Source organism: Barbatula barbatula (genome assembly GCF_947034865.1).
Source record: "Barbatula barbatula genome assembly, chromosome: 10".
NCBI lineage: Eukaryota > Metazoa > Chordata > Actinopteri > Cypriniformes > Nemacheilidae > Barbatula > Barbatula barbatula.
In genome coordinates, this window is record NC_136773.1 from 20,438,137 (window position 1) to 20,456,789 (window position 18,653).

General features: G+C 37.8%; 1 protein-coding gene across 2 annotated transcripts; it reads left to right on the forward strand.

Moving 5' to 3' along the window:
• The first annotated feature begins 278 nt into the window (after window positions 1-278).
• Window positions 279-16,379, forward strand: cracr2aa (calcium release activated channel regulator 2Aa). 2 transcript variants are annotated; one of them, XR_013787215.1, is made up of 18 exons: window positions 279-557; window positions 2,204-2,466; window positions 4,727-4,838; window positions 5,295-5,484; window positions 6,037-6,183; window positions 7,116-7,206; window positions 7,443-7,538; window positions 9,201-9,388; window positions 11,124-11,195; window positions 11,273-11,318; window positions 11,393-11,484; window positions 11,862-12,219; window positions 12,420-12,548; window positions 13,776-13,857; window positions 13,946-14,060; window positions 14,490-14,591; window positions 14,851-14,927; window positions 15,109-16,378. XR_013787215.1 is itself a non-coding variant. In XM_079465924.1 (18 exons), the coding sequence occupies exons 2-18, from the start codon at window positions 2,278-2,280 to the stop codon at window positions 15,191-15,193; spliced, it is 2,175 nt and encodes a 724-aa protein (XP_079322050.1). In that variant the 5' UTR covers window positions 279-557; window positions 2,204-2,277; the 3' UTR covers window positions 15,194-16,379. The 2 variants fall into 2 exon arrangements, 1 of the variants encoding a protein (XP_079322050.1); XM_079465924.1 differs by having other exon boundaries at window positions 12,420-12,552; window positions 15,109-16,379.
• Window positions 16,380-18,653: the final 2,274 nt, after the last annotated feature.

Genomic DNA, 18,653 nt, shown 5'->3' on the forward strand with positions numbered 1-18,653 from the left:
TGTCACTGTATATTAGACAACGCTTCTACCATAGACAAAGAAACGCAGCTTTGTGTCCGTCTCTTAGTTTCTTCACAATCTTAAACCGATTCGTCACGATAGTAAAGTATTATTTTCTATTCATTATTTGGTAAATTGTATTCATTTATTCTGACAAATTCGTGCATGTTACTCAATAGCACTCAACAGGAACTCTCAAGTCAACATCCAACTTCCGCGTGCGTCCCTCGGTTGTCATAGCTACGGACGGATGCAGGTCCACGTGGACTTGAGTCCCTCCCCCATCAACGCGCATCAGCAGCAGCGGTGTTTGATCAAACAACTTTCCGCCAGCGGCTTTCTGAACTCATGTGTCCACAACCCGAGTTTCACCTGCTGGATCTTTTGTAACTTGAACTAAACTTCAGTCTTCAGTGCAGTGGGCGGTCTTTACGCAGACACTTTATATCGTTTACAAGAGTTAATGTCAGTTGAACCTATCAGGGAATCTTAACAGGAATATAAAACACGCTTCATGGATTAGATTAAAAGAAATAAATTGCGTCCTGGTCCTAAAGGTAAGGGGGTAGGTTTGCTTTTAAGTACGTTTGACTATTTCTATATGCTTTCTTGAGCAACGCTTTGTGTAAAAGTTGTAGTGCAGTGTGTGAAGGAATCTAGAGAGAGAGAGAGAGAGAGAGAGAGAGAGAGAGGAGGAAACAAGTGTTCCTGTTTTCCAGCTCAGCTGCTTCTAGTCTTGCATGTTGTTTTTCAGGTAGTTGACACTTATTAAACAACATATTTCTGCCTTTTTGTTGTACTTAAGTTACATTGACAAATCAAATGGGGAAATCACAGAGTTTGAGCGAAGCACAAGAGTTTACATTCTAAATATCCACAGGCCAAAAAGTCCCTGTGGTTGAAAACACTGTGTTCTTGCTGAACATGTTTCAGTGTGAAAGACTAGAACAGTAAAGTATATGTGCTTTGTGTTCTTTTATTAAACACACAAACGCCCTTATTCTGAGGTTGATTACACCATTGTGTTTAGTTAGGAGTAGTCCAACTGGATCGGCAAGAAATATCTTCCTTCATAGTCTTCATGCTTGAAAGTAGATATTGCTTCATTTCATGCAACGGTATACAGTATAACAATGTATTGACGGTCAGCTACACAGAAGGAAATTCGGCTTTGTCTATTTAGAAAATGGTGTTTAATAAAAGCGCAGTCAAAATATTGTATTTGTTCTGTGTGGATGTAAAAGTTGAAGTTAGTGTGCTTCCACTTCGGCTGTTAAAGCACCTGCTGTGCTGTTTAAACATCACCGCACCATACACTGATCTCATTGTCGAGAAGACCGGACAGATCAAGTGTTCATGCAAAGCAGTAGTGATATTCTTATTGAAGAAATGACTACAGAAGTCGAATTCCCATAGAAAGGCCGGCTTAGTGGTATGAGAACGAGATCATTTTACTTAGATTTTTTATAGAATATAATAAAGCATTGAAACGAAAGGCTATAGGCAGACATCCATGAACTTGCCTGTGATGTGGTATTGGTCTCTCTTTAGCGGGCAAGTTCGGAGTTTGCACGATCGATGGTCGGGGTTTCATTTAGGGCACTGAAATCATCGGTCTGTGCCAGTGCACTCAAAAGTTTGGAATGGCGAACCTGTGGCTTTCTCGGTCAATACTCGGAGGAAATATGCATCACCACTCTCGTATCTGTGGTATGGCTTGTCTGATTCCATCAATCTTGTGTTTATCCGTGATCAAGGCACAAATAACATCTGTATTCTACCATATGAGAAATACGTGGCTCAATGTTTCAGTACTTTTCAGGATTGTGCGTTTCTCAACAGTAGGGTTGCGGTAGCTATTTTTCCGTTTTCTGATGTTACGGGTTATAATAAGGGTCCACAATAGCCCTCCATTGTTCATACTAAAAACATGTATTATTTGTTGTAATTCAGCTATGATACCTCTTACAGGCTTCAAAGGTTATGATACCCTCCTGCTTTTTGTATTCTCACCCTTGGGTTATCACGTTCTTTCTCTCTCTCTCTCTCTTTCTTTTTCTCTCTCTTTTCCTGTACCCGTCTCAGTGCTTCGGTTGTCTAATTAAAGAGCTGGTTGCTAAGAGATGCGGTTGGCGGCATTCTAAGAGGATGTGATGTGGTGTAACTCAAAAGCTTTGTGCTCTGTTTTCACTCTTCTGTCAAGGGCTGACCCATGTGAGGCAGAGAGCAGAGTTCACACGCAGCACGGCGCACACACACCTGCATAAACACGCACACATGGAAGCCATGCCAGCTTTCTCCGGCACCTGTGGCTCCAAGGTGGATCGTCCATCCCACCGCAGAGGAGAGGGAAAACAGGAGACCCCTAGTGACAGCGACTGCAGCACTGTGCTGGAAAAGACTCAAGAGTTTTTCCAGATTTGCGACGTAGAGAGCAAGGGCTTTATCACGCGACGGGACATGCAGGTAAGGATGCTGGGAACAGAGAGACTGTGAATTGTGATTAGGCCGGGAGTTTAATTGTTGGAGGTCAATGAAAAGTTGTGAGAATGGCATATTGATTTTTGGTTTCCTGGTCTTATTTTTTTGCTGTGGATGCTTGATTGAAATGAATGTGATTTGGGCTAATTTGTGTTTATTCATCCTTATAAATTGCTTATTTGCAGTGGATGAGCAGCAGCTTTTATAGAGTCTGAGATAACCTGTTTGCTCTAAAATTGACTCTGAAAGTTTAGCATAACTTTCAATAAGTAAAATTTGTATTTGTCTGCCTTCCAAAAAGCCCCCAAATAATAATTTAGAGTTCCCACCGCACCCAGGGAACACAAAGTCATCATATGTGTATCGTTTTTGAAACAATCTTAAAATGAATTAAACATTAGTGTTGTGTTGTTTTATCATGAATGTGAACATTTTCTTTTTTTGACAAGTTTGTCCTGTTACAATTTTCTGCAAATAAATACAATTAAAACAAAAGATATTTTCATTTGGAATTTGGGAAAAGTGTTGTCACTTGTTCACGTATTAAAACACAATTTATAATTTACTGCGACGTAACTATAAATAGTAAATTCAGAAAAGCTGAAACTTTTGTATGTATGAGTATTGAAAAATATAGTGTGACATGGCTAGATTTGATAAAACAAACAGTTACAAATATTATAAAAAAAACCGATTAATATTAGTTTATAATATAAAATGGCATTAGAGAGGTTTATCTGCATTGTTATTTTTCATAATTGTCAACTACCCATTTATTTATATATATAACATTTCATTTGTATATTTTATAGAATCATACATGAAGAGTTTGGTTCCAAACTGTTGGATTTTGGAGTTATCTCATTTCGTAACCAAACGTTTCATAAATATACTGCATATATGCGCTATAGAATACTCTACTGAAAAAGGTTTGAGTAAAGCCCCAACATTTGTTTGTAAGGTTTAGAATAGCAATGGTGTGACTGTTATTTGATGTTCTGAAAATCTGTGGTGATTTATTTATAACATAACTTTACACTTTAGCCTCTTTTTTTGAAACTGTCATCCCCAGAAGAGCTCACGAGATCGATCTTTTCTGCTATGACTAAAACAGGGGTGGGTGTTTTGAGACCACCCCTTCAGTTGTATTATTGTGTCGATTTGTGTAGATCGCCTCTTTAGATTTTCCATTCATCATTCAGGTTTCCTTTGAAGCCTGTCTCCCATGCTCTGAAGAGCCTCTTTCAGAATCATCACACCTTTGATCCAGTGTCTTTGGCAAAGACATGAATAAACATCTGTTGCTCATTTTTATTTAAATGATGCATGTCATTATATCATCTCGTTTTAATTAAATCGATCCCTCAAAGCCATACGTATTGAAATCTTTCTGTAACAAGCCCTGTATATGCTTTGGTGAAAGCCATCACAAAACATCTATATCTTTGGCACACTAGAATGTTGGTCCATGCAGAAAACGCTGACAACACTTAGTTTTAGCTTCAGCCTACAGGATGTCAAAAGTGCATGGTCTGACTTGTCAGCTGTTGCAAGTTGTCAAGTCGGTTTGTGGAGGAAACTGGCAATTGCCGGGTCTTTCAGTTACAAAACAGCAAAACCGAAGATCCATGTCTGTACTGTGATGGGTGTGTACTGTGGGCATATTCAGGGTGTTAACACACAGGGTGTGTTGTTTACTTTCCAAGATTAGTAACGAATGTACTTTATGTTGATTACTGAAGTATGTGACCTAAATGTTTTTTCACGAGCCATGTTGGAGAAGATCTGACATTATAAAAACACTCCACTTTCCACGAATAGGGTAGTGTTCATTTCACACTTCATTTTCTTTGAAGCCTCACTGTCACAACAATAAAAACAATAAGAAAGAAAAAGAAAGTGAAATCATTTGGGTGGCGGTGAGACAAGTATATTTCTTTAATAAAAAATAAAAAACACAACATTTGGTTTGACTGCCTTTTAAGACCGTTTTTCTAATGCTGGGTTCACACCATACGAGAACGATCGCATTCCACGCTCTTTAATACTCGCAGGAAAAGTTCGTTATTTTCGCGTGAGTGACGCGAGCTGACAAAAAATGTCGACCTTCGTGGAAGACAAGATTGGCAATCACGCCGCCTGCCAGTTTGGTGTTAACCCAGTGTAAGATTTTAGCCTGAGGTATGTTACATGTTCTGTAAAATAGCATCTGGTAACACATCTGTGGGTTTGTCCTGTGTTGTAGAGGCTACACCGAGAGCTGCCATTGACTTCTGAAGAGCTTGAGAACGTCTTTGACACTCTGGACACGGATGGAAATGGATATCTGACATTTGATGAGTTTTCCTCCGGCTTCAGTGGGTTTGCATTTTACTGGAGACTTGAATGGATACAAACAGGGTCTAGAAATAAAAATTATGTCATTATTTACCGACCCTCTCGTCATTTCAAACCTGTATGACTTTCTTTTTTCAGCAGAACACGAGAGAAGATATTTAAAAGAATGTTACTAAATGAACAACGACCGCTCCCATTGACTTACATTGGTTTCGTGTCTATACAGCAGACGTGAAAGGATAGCGCCGTTGTTCGGTTACTAAGATTCTTCGAAATATCCTCTTTCTTGTTTTGCAGTCGTAACGGATTGAGTGTGAGTAAATGATGACACAATTTTCACCTCGGGTGTACTATACCTTTGATTCAAGCCTGATGAGTATTTATTTCAGACCCTAAAAATAAGCATCATTTGTTTCTATCAATTTCATAATGTTTTCCGTCATTATGTCAATCTGTCCCATTTGTGTCTTATACAGGCGAGTTCATGTTTGGTCCAGGTGTGCCGTCAGTCGAACCACACTCGGCTGTAGCATCGCTCGCACAGCAGACTCCAGAGGTGCTCTATGAGAGCCAATGGGAGGAAGGTTTCACAGGTGGTGAGGATGATGAAGAGAAACATTTCTGCATGCTAATGGAAAACCTGGGGGCTAGTAACATCTTTGAAGAGTGAGTGTTGTTGTAGTCAGTAACATCACAGAAAATCACAGCAATGTGCCAAATCTTGCCGGATGTGCGCTGTTGTCAAACATAACCCTTAATTCAAGATTTTTTTAGATCTTGGCTGTAGCTGTATTTAACCCATTCTGATCTCCCAGTCTGTCCAGCAGACAATGGCCCTAAACCTCTTTAAAACCAGCAAACCAGACCCAAAAATCAAATATCGATGTGCCAATAAATGATACTTAGCCAGTCATCTCAGAGCCTCAGCGATTACAGTTCAGTTGGTTTATTCTCATTGACCATATGGTGTGCATGGGAGCACACTACTGCCACTCCTAAAAGGCAAACGTTGATAGTGGAAGACATCAATGTTGTAAGTTAATTCTTTTGACTGCATGTAATCTTTGGGTACGGATTACACCACATGTTGCTCAGTGATTTACAAAACTTAAATCCACACTTTAAATCTTCATTCAGAAATATAACATGGTATATACAAACACTTTTAGTTACTTCTAACAGTTTGACAAGATCAGTAAGGGTGTTGTGATGTATCAGTCCAGCAGAGGTGCGGAGCCTGTGGGCCCAACTCAGAAGAGATGAACCACAACTCCTGTCCAATTTTGAGGAATTTCTTGCCAGAGTCACTTATCAGATCAAAGAAGCCACCCAGGAGAAAAATGAAATGGAGACTGCCCTAAAAAGGTCAGACATCAACGTTTTGTTTATATTAACATATCAGGCATTTTTAAAAAACTGTTACTTTTGTTGACAACTGTACAAAAGGATTATCCTGGAAGCATCAACTATCAAAATCATGTATGGAAGTACATGAATTGTCTTGCTCATCCTCTTGTCATTTCAAACCTGTATGACTTTTTCTTTCACTCAACACAAAGTAAGATATTTTTGGTAACCGAACAACAGCGGCACCCATTCACTTCTATTGTGTGGACACAAACCAATGCAAGTAAACAGGTGCCAGTTAACAACATGCTTTAAAATATTTGTTTTAGCGTTTTGCAAAAGAAAGTCATACTGGTTTGAAATGACAAGAGGGTGTGTAAATGTTGACATAGTTTTCCTTTTTGGGTGAACTGTCCCTTTAATACCTTATGACATGCCTGTTTTGAAGATGTGTTTAGAAATATTGTAATGTTGGGTGACAAGATTGAGTTATTATAGTCTACTATAGTCTCATTCTGTGATATTTTATTACTTCTTTTATGTCGGGTCTTTTTTAGAAAAGAAACTGAATGCAAGAAACTTTAAAGCTTAATGTCTTAAAGCTGCTCAGAATTTAGATCGAACCTTATAAATCCAAGGTGACGATATGACAATCTGACCTGTGAATGATGATCACATGAACACAGGAGATACAATCCCACTGCTACCTCCGGGAATACTTCTCAGTTTGCTTTTTGTGGGTCTGTGTCCGAGCATCCTGCCCTATGCATCATGCGTTCATGTTCTCTCCCAGTTTCCAACCTAAAAAAGGTTCCCAAAAAGATATTACATTCTCTAAATTAAATTAAATAGAATGAAATATTTTTTAAATAACTTCCGTTCCATTGAATCATGTTTAAAATCATGAGCAAATTGATAAAAAGCTTTTGTGACCGTGACGTCTTTTGTAGGAAAGCGGCGACGCATGATAGTGAGATCCAGAGACTGTATGAAGAAATGGAACTGCAGATTAAAAATGAAAAAGACAGGATTCTTCTAGAGGTAAAACAGACTTGGATTTTAGATCAGAAATGTATTAAAAGTTTCATTTCTGTATCTCTGTCGATCATGATGATGCTGCTTTGATAACCAGGGAATGCTTGTAAATTGCAAACCTGGAACACTGTGGATAAAAGCCTCCGGCAAATTTATAGATGCAACCTTTAGCACAAACTTGGAAAATTTTAAGGTTCAGTCCACCCACCATAATACTTCTGTGTGATCTGTTTGTTCTCTAGGACTCCGAGCGGTTCCTTTCTCGTAGTCAAGACTTGGAACATCAGCTTTCCGCGAAGGAGAATGAGTTGGAAAGCCTATCTAACAAACAGAAAAGGGTGAGTAACAGACACTCTTTTGCTTCTGATCGCTTTTCGTAGTTTAAAGGTTCAGTGTATGACATTAAGCAGCATCTAGTGGCGAGGTTGCGAATTGCAACCAACGGCTCACTCCACCACTTCCTTTTGAAGCAATACCGCAGCTCTCACAGAACTAAGATGTAGTCATGTTTTCGCTGCTTTGCCGAAAGAGATAACATGGCTAATTCCATGCAAGGGATTGTAGACAGAAATAGCACATTTAAGGTAATAAAAACATAACGCTTCAATATGTGAGGTCTTTATACACCTCTGAACACATAGATATATATTATAATGCATTTCTGTAAATAGATCCTCCAAAAAATTACACACCGGACCTTTAACTCTTAAAAAAAAGCTGCATGTGGATGCTGTTTTTGCATTACTGCATATGGTATGATAAAGTTCATTCACAACCATAGCTTTATGGCTAAAAATATTTCAAAGGGCAAATTTATAATAATATCCTGTTAAAGGGGGATTCATAATGAAAGTTCAAAGAAAGACTGCGACTTCATCTCAAGAGCACCAACACCTACAGTCAACTTTGACTCAAAAAGGAGTAATAAAACTACTCAGACCTACATTTATTCATCTCCGGTTGTTCAGCTAGCACACACAGGTGTTTCAATTGTTCTGTGACCAGTTTTGTTATACTTCAAGCAGAGAATGGGTTGACAGATGAATAGACACTCCTCTACGCAGCCTTTTAATGCTAATGAAGGAATTGAAAGCACCATCCGCGGAGTCTTCACTCTTCCAGCTTCTTTTATTTCTTTTCTTGTCATCTGTAATCTACAATTAGTTTGTTCATTGTGCTGTTATACAACTAACGAAAATCCTGCTCTCACATTTGGTCATAGACCAAAGTAGTATTGTGTCCTAGTTTTTGTCTATATTTAGCAGCGTACGTGCAACAGCTTTCTTATCAAATCATTCTTCCCACAGGAGCTCCTGCCAAACATTCACAATAGTGCAAGCCAAGGACATTACACTTTCACATACTGCTTCTGGGTTACATATCGTATTTGGGGGAAAATGCCGATATTTTTGTTTCCTCCTCTCTTTTTTTTTATATATGGATGGATTGACAGATTAGTAGTATTGTATATGGAAGATGGATGGTTCAGTATATGTTAAATACTATTTGTCCATATATCCGTATGGTTAAAATTTAGCGGCATCTAGTGGTGAGGTTGCGAAAGGCAACCAACGGCTCGCTCCAACCCTCCTTTATGAAGCACTACAGCGGGTGTAGATGTCGTCACGTTTTTGCTTTGCCAAAGAAGATAAAGTCTTTATGAAACGCACTCTGTAGAGCAGTTTGTGCCTTTAGGGCTACTGTAGAAACAACATGGCGAATTCCATGCAAGGGGACCCGCTGTGTATGTAGATAGAAATAACTCATTCTAAAGTAATTAAAGCATAGTGCTTAGGTCTTTATACACCCCTGAAGACATAGTTTTGTATATCATATTGCATTTTTGTCAATAGATCCTCCAAAAACCACACACTGGACCTTTAAGAAGATTGTCTTGACTTTTATATCAGCACGGCTGAAATTGACGGATGTCTACTGAATCCCTGATTGTGTTTCTATGATGTCTTGAGTGCTCATTGTTCTGTGTGTGTTTTGAATAGCTGGAGCATCAGTGTCGAGATCTGCACAGCGAGCAGCGCGAAACGGCCGTGGAGAACGTGAAGCTGAAGCAGTATAATGAGGACCTGAGCCGTGAGCTGGAGCACACGTCTCAAGAGCTCAGCCTGGCCCACGAGCAACTACTGATGCTTCAGGAACAGTCCTCACGACTACACGAGGACAGAGACATGTGAGCATACAGTATCATAAGCCTTATGCCGTGTTCACACCAAACGCGAGCAATCGCGTATCTTACTCGCGGGAAAAGTTCGTTATTTTCGCGCGAGTGATGGGAAATTCATAGAAAAATATTCAACTTGCTCTGAAGAACGCCTGAATTGCACCGCCCGGTTAGTCTCAACCGCGCCGCCTGCTGGGAGTTCACGTCAATGGGCATCTCAGCATTGACTTGGTAGGAAATTTTCTTTCGTTTGGTGTGAACACAGTATTAGTGTTTAGTGCCCACCAGTATTATTTGCACCCTTGGTAAATATGAGCAAAGAAGGCTGTAAAATGAAATCTGCATTGTTTCTTGTTTTGATCTTTTCTTTAAAGAAATCTACAAAATTCCAACATTTCATTGAAGGAAAACCACTCAAAATATTCTCTTTGCCGTGCATGAAGACAATATAGACACACATTCTCTTTCAGGCAGATTTGCAACATCTTTAGTCCATTAAAACTTCATCATTGCCGTGATGTTGGAAATGGGAATTTTTTAAATCCACTTTCTATTTTGTGTAGCTCAACAATCTTTTGCTGCACATCAAGACTATATTCTTTGGTTTAACCCATTGTGATGAATGATCAAGTGGGTTTGAGCTTTGTGTTACTTCATAATATTCTCCTGTGAAACATCGTGTTTCTAGTCAGAAAACGTAAATATTAATGGGAATATACTTAGAAGATATTTTGACTTATAATCATTTCTATGGGTGCCAATAAACATATTTCCACAATGTGATATTCCCCCCACTTCAAATTGTTTTTCTTGAATGAAATGTTGGAATTTTGTAGATTTTTTAAATAACATATATCAATAAGAGAATCAATGCAGATTTACATTTACAGCCTTCTTAGCTCATATTTACCAAGGTTTCCCACAATAGTTGAGGGCACAGTATATTCACTACCTGTCAAACGGTTTTGAACACTTATTCATATTTCTGTCCACATTTTGCGAAAAAAAGAAAGCGCATCAAAACTATATAACACGAATGGAACAAAATAAAGCTTGTTATATTTTAATATCTTCAATATAGCCTAGAATTTGCAAAAGTGTTTTTTTAGCAAACATTTATTGACGTTCAACAGAAAGACCGACAGCATGACAAGACACATGAAAGCTGTGATTAAAATCAAGATTATCCCATAAAAAAGAATATTTTGAAATTTTCCTAAAAACATAAATATTACTGTTGCAGTATTTGCGGCCTGAAAGAAAACTGAACATATTTTATGTAATTTTGACCTTTTTCACCAGTTTTCATTGACTACAAATAAAAGCGAATAGAACAATATTTTTATTTTGTAGAATGAAACTAAAATGATAATTTTACCTAAACAAATACCTATAAATAGTATTTTTTTTAGTCATTTTGAAATTGTCCGGGCTGTATATTTAAATACAGTATATAACATTAGTTAAATAGCTGAAATCAATATTATTTACTTTAATCTATGTACTCTGAAATACAAAATGTCGAAAAGTCAATCAAATCAGGAAATATTATCTGCTGAGTATTTACCCGGCCCAATATATCGATCTTACTCTAAAACCATTCATAGTTTTCTTGTTTCATCCAAGTTATTTAACTATTGCTTTACATTCCATTAGTCGGCGCATTCTTCTTTGATTCGTTTTTTGACCTGCCGCCCTACACATCAATATCATCAGTTTGTAAGAGCGTCTTTGTTTTTCTCAGGGAGGTTTACAGGGTAACAGAGAGTCTGCAGAGAGAGAGAGCCAGTCTCCTCAAACAGCTTGATTTACTCAGGTAAGACGTGACCACAAATGAAGGAGACGATTTAAACGTTCGCCTACATTTCACGATTAATTTTGTTCCTCCTATAGGGAAATGAACAAACATTTACGAGATGAAAGGGACATATGCTATCAGGTTGGTAAAACATTTAAAATGATGTTCTGCCACTGTATTTATACAATCTCAAACCATTGCTTGCTCTTTCACAGAAACCCAAGAATTCGGGTGCAAAACTGTCATGGACGCAAAGATCTGGATCAGTTACAATGAAATACCCTGAACGGAAGCCGTCGTTTAAGAGGCGAGGCTGTTTTTTAATAACCCGGTGAAAATGGGATCTGTGCATGCAAGTGCACTTGATAATAAAATCCAGTAAATAAATTGACAGCGTACCCAAGATAGAAGAACAAGTCAAATCAAAGATAATAGTTGGGACATCAACTTTTTTTATGTTTTATAAAGTTTTTCTATTTCTTAACGTACCATTCTTATGTATCATTTAATTGAATTATGATAGTAATAAAAGCTAGATTTATCAAGATTTTAATAGACTCAAGATTGATTCAACTTGAATTACTATTCATCTCTTAGATGTGCTCTTTGTTTCGACGTCAAACGCTTTGAATGACTGAGTGTGCTATAAAAACAAATTGCATGTCTATCTGTTGTCCTCTTCAGTGACGGCGAGGATGAGGTTCCACCACAGTCTAAATCGAAGAACGTAATGGGTGTAAACGGTCACATGGTGGATTTGGAGGACATTGTAGACGGACGACCTTCACCCAAACACCAGCTAAAGAGGATCATCTCCATCGAAGAGGACCATCTCCCTCACCTCCTGCAGCAGGGTTATCAGGCTCAGCTAAGACAATTGGGTGAAGATGAGGAGTTTGAAGAGGACATTGACCTGCAGATGAGCAATATCTACCCCACAACCAGCACTCCCACCTCTGTTTCACCCCCTCCGGAAAGCAGAGATGCACACACACCTACCTCACCCAGAGGGCAACCCGTGGGCAAAGAGACAGTCCAGTCGGTCAGTTTTGTTATCTCTTTGCTTTCGAAATATTGAACAGATATTCAAAAATCACACTGGACCTGGAATCATCATTTTAACAGTGTTAGGGTCAAAGGTCACTGCTAAACACTGGTCATAACACGCATATATGAAGGTTCACAGTTGCCACATTTGAATGCAACAGAGAAATGCTATTTCCCAATTTGTTTTGTTTTCAGGAGGAAGGGGCCCGTTCAGGTCCAGATCGCCTGTTTAAGATTGTTCTGGTGGGGAATTCAAGTGTTGGTAAAACGTCTCTTTTAAGACGCTTTTGTGACGACTGTTTTCATCTGGGGACATGTGCCACTGTAGGTCAGTGCAGCTGCTAACTGTCCTATCATTGAAATGTTTTACGGTATCTGTGGTACTTTCACTTATGAAACCGTCAAAGACTAGAATATCAAATAGGCTGAAACTGTTTGTTTGCTTCAGGGTTGTCACGATATACCCGCATTGTCAATAACTGTGATATTTAAAACCATTATTATTATCTAGATCGTACTGTATGATCATTTCGTAAACATTCAGCATTCAGCGTTTAAAGTTTACCGTGCAATTAAACATTATAAAAGAAACATCCACAGCTTTTGCAGTGATTATTAAATTATTTTCCCATGCACATCATTATTTTTGTCAAATTCATTCGCAGTTGTAATCTTTAATCAAAGACATAAAGCTCTACTCCCCCTCTCAACAACAACTCTTCTCTTCATGACATAATGCCTGAAAAAGAGGCTGGACTATACTGACTGTCCTGTGGGTACCGGTGGTGTATCAGGCCAACTACTTCCCATCAATTATTGGAGTTTTATTTTCAAATTTCAGAAGTGTACGTCACAATTGGAAAAAGAAAGGAAAAATCTAACTTTCGTTTCATTGTGACTTTCAGAGCCACAGCGGTTACAAATTATCTTTTTTTAAACAGTGTTTTGTTGACCATAAAAGTAGAAAACACTAAATGAACAAAATAAATAAATCGATAATATTATTACCGTGTATTATTTTGGCCGTAAAATACAAACATCGTGACAGCCTTGATCTGCACACACAACCTATTGTACGGCCTGTACAGGATTTACAGTACAGTGTTGTCTTTGGGTGTTATTCCACCAGCAGTTTCACATGCTGATGACTATAACACCATTAAAAGCTTGTCAAGCATCTTAAACCACTGGCGAGGTTTGACATCACGGCGGTGGCTGACTGCACGGGGTATATAACAAGATCATGAGTTAACACGCACAGCACTGATAGACTTATCACCATTTTAAAATCAAATGATTATACTTCACAAACATGCTTTACACCCCACATAGCCTTTTCCTAAAAAACACATGATAATATTTTTTTATCATGTTTTGTTAGTGAAGTATCTGTGGATCGACCTGACAAGTTTAAAAGAAAGCTAAAAAGTGTCTACATTTATGTGACTTTGTTTAAATGTGTATCAATATCATAAAACACAAATCAATTCTGTCTGCCCCGGTGGAAAACACTAAACTGCTGTTTATTCTGTATGTATGACACATATGAAGGGATTGACTACAGTGTTAAGACGCTGTGGGTGGACAACAGTCAGGTCGCACTGCAGCTGTGGGATACAGCGGGACAGGAGAGGCAAGTGCAACTTTTATTTTGTTTCTATTATTAAAATCTGTCTTTTATCAGAGGGAAATAAGAGATCCGGTGAATTTTATTCCTCTAGGTATCGCAGCATCACCAAGCAGTTTTTCCGCAAGGTGGATGGTGTTGTAGTCGTGTATGACATCACTAATATACAGACATTCACATCAGTGAGGCAGTGGCTCGCCAACGTCCAGGTACGGTTAAAGATGTCATTAGTACAAACAAGGTTCTCTGTAACCTTTGTTAGTATACTCTTTATAAATAAAGGAAAGTCAAAGGAAACCATTTCGCAAGATGTAAACAACAGTGGCCCAGGATACCGTCCTGTTACAGATGCTTGTTTAACATTTCAATGTTTTACATGTTTTTTTGCGTTGTGTTGAAAATGAGCAGTCAAGGCTGTGACGCCAACTTAAAGCTATTGGCTAGCTGGGTAAAAGTAAACAAGTATATGTTTGCCACCCCAACTTCCTGTTTTAACAGGAATTATGTAAACACGTGCCACAACTGTCATGGGGTCTTTAAAAATACAACAAAATGCATATAAGCTGTCTCACTGAGGATATATCTTACCTGACATAATAGTATATCCAAGTATTATGGGAATTATCTTCATCTCACAGGAGGGAGCGGGTGAGGACATTCCCATCATGCTCCTGGGGAATAAGACCGATGTGGATGCTCAAAGAGAGATTCCGCTCGGAATGGGAGAGAAATTAGCCAAGGTGGGTGAGCCTGGGCCCTGGAGGGGCACTAATGGATTACCTTTAAAGCACAGGGCTGATCAAATGAATCAGTATTAGATATGAGTCGGGGTTCAATAAATAATCATGTCTTCAGGTCCATGTGATGAATTGAATTGGGATTTCTCTTTTTATTTCCACTTCACTTACTTTACCCGTTCTCTTTTCTGTTGAGTGACGGATAACGTGTTTTGCAAATGACCCCGTTGATCTGAATGTCTCCTTCTTCGTTGTGTTTCAGGACTCCCAGTTGATTTTCTATGAGTGTAGTGCTTTTTCTGCCCACAATGTGATGGAGGCCATGGTTCACATGGCGAGGTAAGAGAAGACCTTTTTATAGTACCATGGTACAGAATGCTTCCCAAATGCACATTTGCCTGAATTCATTGCGTAGGTTGTGTTAAACCAGCATACGAAAGGAATGTACAGTATCTCCATTTGAACACAAAGATTGTAAATATTGATTTCTACTCTAAAAGACGCGTTTTCTCGCTGCCAGAGTTTTAAAAGAACAAGAGGATCGTGAGAAAGAGAAAACCGTGTCGCTTGTTGACAGTCCCACGAAGAAGAAGTCCTGCTGTTAGCAGAAAATACCCACAAACACTCACAGACGTCTCTACTCAACTGTAAGAGTTTGTGTTGACGCGTTTTGTCTTTTCTCGTGGATTCACGCTTTTTGTACGACCGCTGTGGAGTTTAGACATTTCTTACCGTGTGAAACGAATGGGTTTTATGATAAGGTTTAGAGGTGGGCTTTAAGTGCACTAAGGTTTGTAAACGTGTCTCTTTTCAGGCCATTTAATCGTAAACACCCATCACACTATTAAAGAACGCACGCCAAGTTGTATTTTGGTATTGACATTCGTGTGTAAAAATGGATGTAATTTATCTTTTTAATATAAAGGCTTAGGAAATATATTTTTAAAAGGGTTAATTTGATGCAAAATAAACTCCCAACACTTGCTACTGTCAAAGTGTTTACAGCACAGTTGTTCATGCACAAATTAAATGTACATTTATTATTAGAATGATTTCAAATGGACGATTTCTGAAGATAGGCTTGTGTCACCTCCCTCAGCCAAAATATTTTTACTACACTGAAGCAAACATTCGGGTTTGATGGATTCAGTTTTAACAGGGTTCACAGTTGTTAACTTTATGTTACCGAACGAACAAATAATCTTTTGATATATATATATATATAATGACTAATATCAATTTCAGAAAACGGACTGTTTTTGATTGTATTTTTATGTATTGTGTCAAAAAATCAACGTCGTGAACTTTTTGTATTTGCAATTTATTGCAATAAGTGTTAAATGAGCACAAATGAACCCACAGTAGTTGCTGGTGTTCACATTAAAATATTTTTTAACAGAAGCCATCATATAAATGTCCATCAAACAGTGGATTTATGCACATTGGAAATATGTGAAACTTATTCAACTTCTGTCCTGGAAGGCATGTGTTGTGCTTTATCACTCAGTGATTTATCAATATGGGTCTTGATTTGTAAGTATGTTCATTCTCACACGTGTGCTGTAGAGTTTTGTCACATTTTCTGTCACTCATCTGCTACTGTGTGGCCTTTAGGAAGAATAACATTAGATTTGACTATTGTATTGATGTTTTAGATCATTGAACAGTCTTTAGTGTTAGTCTTATTAATGTTTTGTTTATTATGTACATGTGAAATAATAATGTGAAGTTTAATAAAGTATAAATATTGAATAGAAATGTTTTGAAATAAAGAGTTCTATGTTTGCATTAACTTTTGTCAAATGAATGTCTTCCAACTGTCTTTTTGGTCAAAGACATTGCCAACTAACTATAAAATAATTAAACCTGCTTTGTTCTGAAAGTTCAGATGTCAGTTGAACAGGTTTTACCAGTTCATATAATCCCGTTTTATGTATTTTCCTTTGTCATATGTGCTGTACTAGTGTACGTTTTCAGAAAGCCATGTGCTAATGATGTTTTGTTATATAAAAAGGTGCCCAAAAGGTTTTTGCGTGATACCATCGAGATAATATTTTGTTTCTGTAAGAACCTTTTGAGCCAAGATATCTTAAGAGACATTTTTAGTTCAAAGAACCTTTGCAGTGAGAAGGTTTCGCAGTTCACAGGTTCTTGATGAAACCATACAACATCTTACAACTTAAGATGAAACCATAAAACTTTTACAACATTAATTTTAAGTGCACATTTGCGTATGACACATTCAGAACTTTGACTTGACGCCCCTTTGTGGCGATATGTGTAAAGTACAGAAAATTAATGTTACTCGACAGTACTTATGTTACTGTGGACAAATAACTTTATTTTTACTTCAAACAACCACCATCTTACATCACACATTTTTCAGGATAGACTTTAGTTTTAGTATATTTTTAAACATATATTCATGATATACCCATGATGACATATGCTTCATTTTAGTTTTATCCATCATCTGTCATTACATCAACTTGTTCTATAACCAGCCAAAACCTCTTCACGAGCATGCTGTTGCACACCTACAATAAATATGTTTAATTTAATTCAAGCTAGTTTGTTTGCTTTTATTATAATTGCTTTCCCATATTATGACACAAACATAAATCAAATATTTGTAACATAAACCTCACATCTCAAAAACAAACAATGATAAATCCAGAGATAATATCAGGTGAGTTTTTTTACGCATGAGATGAGTTTGTGCTGTTCGCATTTCCTAACACCGCACAATAATCGACACTTTCCATAAATACAAAAACACTTTTGTTGAGCATCGGTCAGATCGATTTATGAATGTTTCATCAACATTCACTGTGGGACAGATGGTTTGGGAGCAAAGTTTGTATAGTTATGTATATAAACCAATTGCACAAAGTAAAGAAACCATTTTATTTACATTAAATCATATTCATGGAAAGTGTCATTCCATAATGATATTAGGCCTGTTTAAATTAGATCAATGCGTACCTTAAAAACTCATTAGAAACATAAAGACATTTAATAACGGACAATGTGCTTTGCAAAATTTCAACTGAATGTCTACGGTGAGGACATGGACAGGATAATCAGGAGGACCGGGGGAGATCCCAGCCGTCGCCTTGGCAAAGACTCTGATAAGAGCACAGGTGGAAGGCAGCAGGTGCCATCTGAGGGTCCAGCTTACTGAGATCTTAACACCGACAGAGCAAACATTGAACACAGCATCTTTGTTTTGATATGTGTTATGTGCTAATTCCCTCTGTGCTTAGAGCAGACACTCAATTTTTCAAGAATTAGAAATACTACTAATGCTGCATATTACATTAAAGCTACCAGAGAAACATAACACGAGCTTACATGGCATAATTTATGATCACATCACTATTGCAGTCACTTATTATTTCCCATTATCTGATACTGATATACATTTGAATTTCATATTTGGTACACAATGACGCCCAAATAATTTTACATTTACATTTTTTAATAGACGGGTCATTCTCATGAAAACGTTTCATGTTTTCACGTCCAATTTTGCTTTCAACGCAATTCAGTAACATGATATTAAACCGGGTCACATTATTTGCTAATATTAACTTTGGCTGCTTATTGCATCATATTTGTTTTTGTCATCATGCATTCATATTTATTTTTGCAATGAACTTTAAAAGCATTTTAAACATTTCTCACAAACTCCACAGTTTCTTGAGAATTAACTGGATGTTGATTCATAAGCTGCAGGATCACTTACCCTACCGCATTTTAATACTGCTGCAGATTTTATGGAGTTATCCCCTAGACAGATGCAAAGCTGAAATATTCTCAGTACTCAAACTTCATCAACTAAAACATCCCACGTCTAAACCCTAACAAAACATAAACAAATGCTTAACATTCATTGGACAATAACATTCTTTTGTTATGCAGAGGGCTTCGCAAGTTGGCCCCTGAACAGTCGGAAAGATGGCATACTAGTGCAGGCTATTGTTGGCAAAGGCAAGGCTGCTATTGCTAAAAGTGCCAACCCGCTTCCCGGAGACAAAGCTTCTGTCTGAGTCTCAGTGTCTC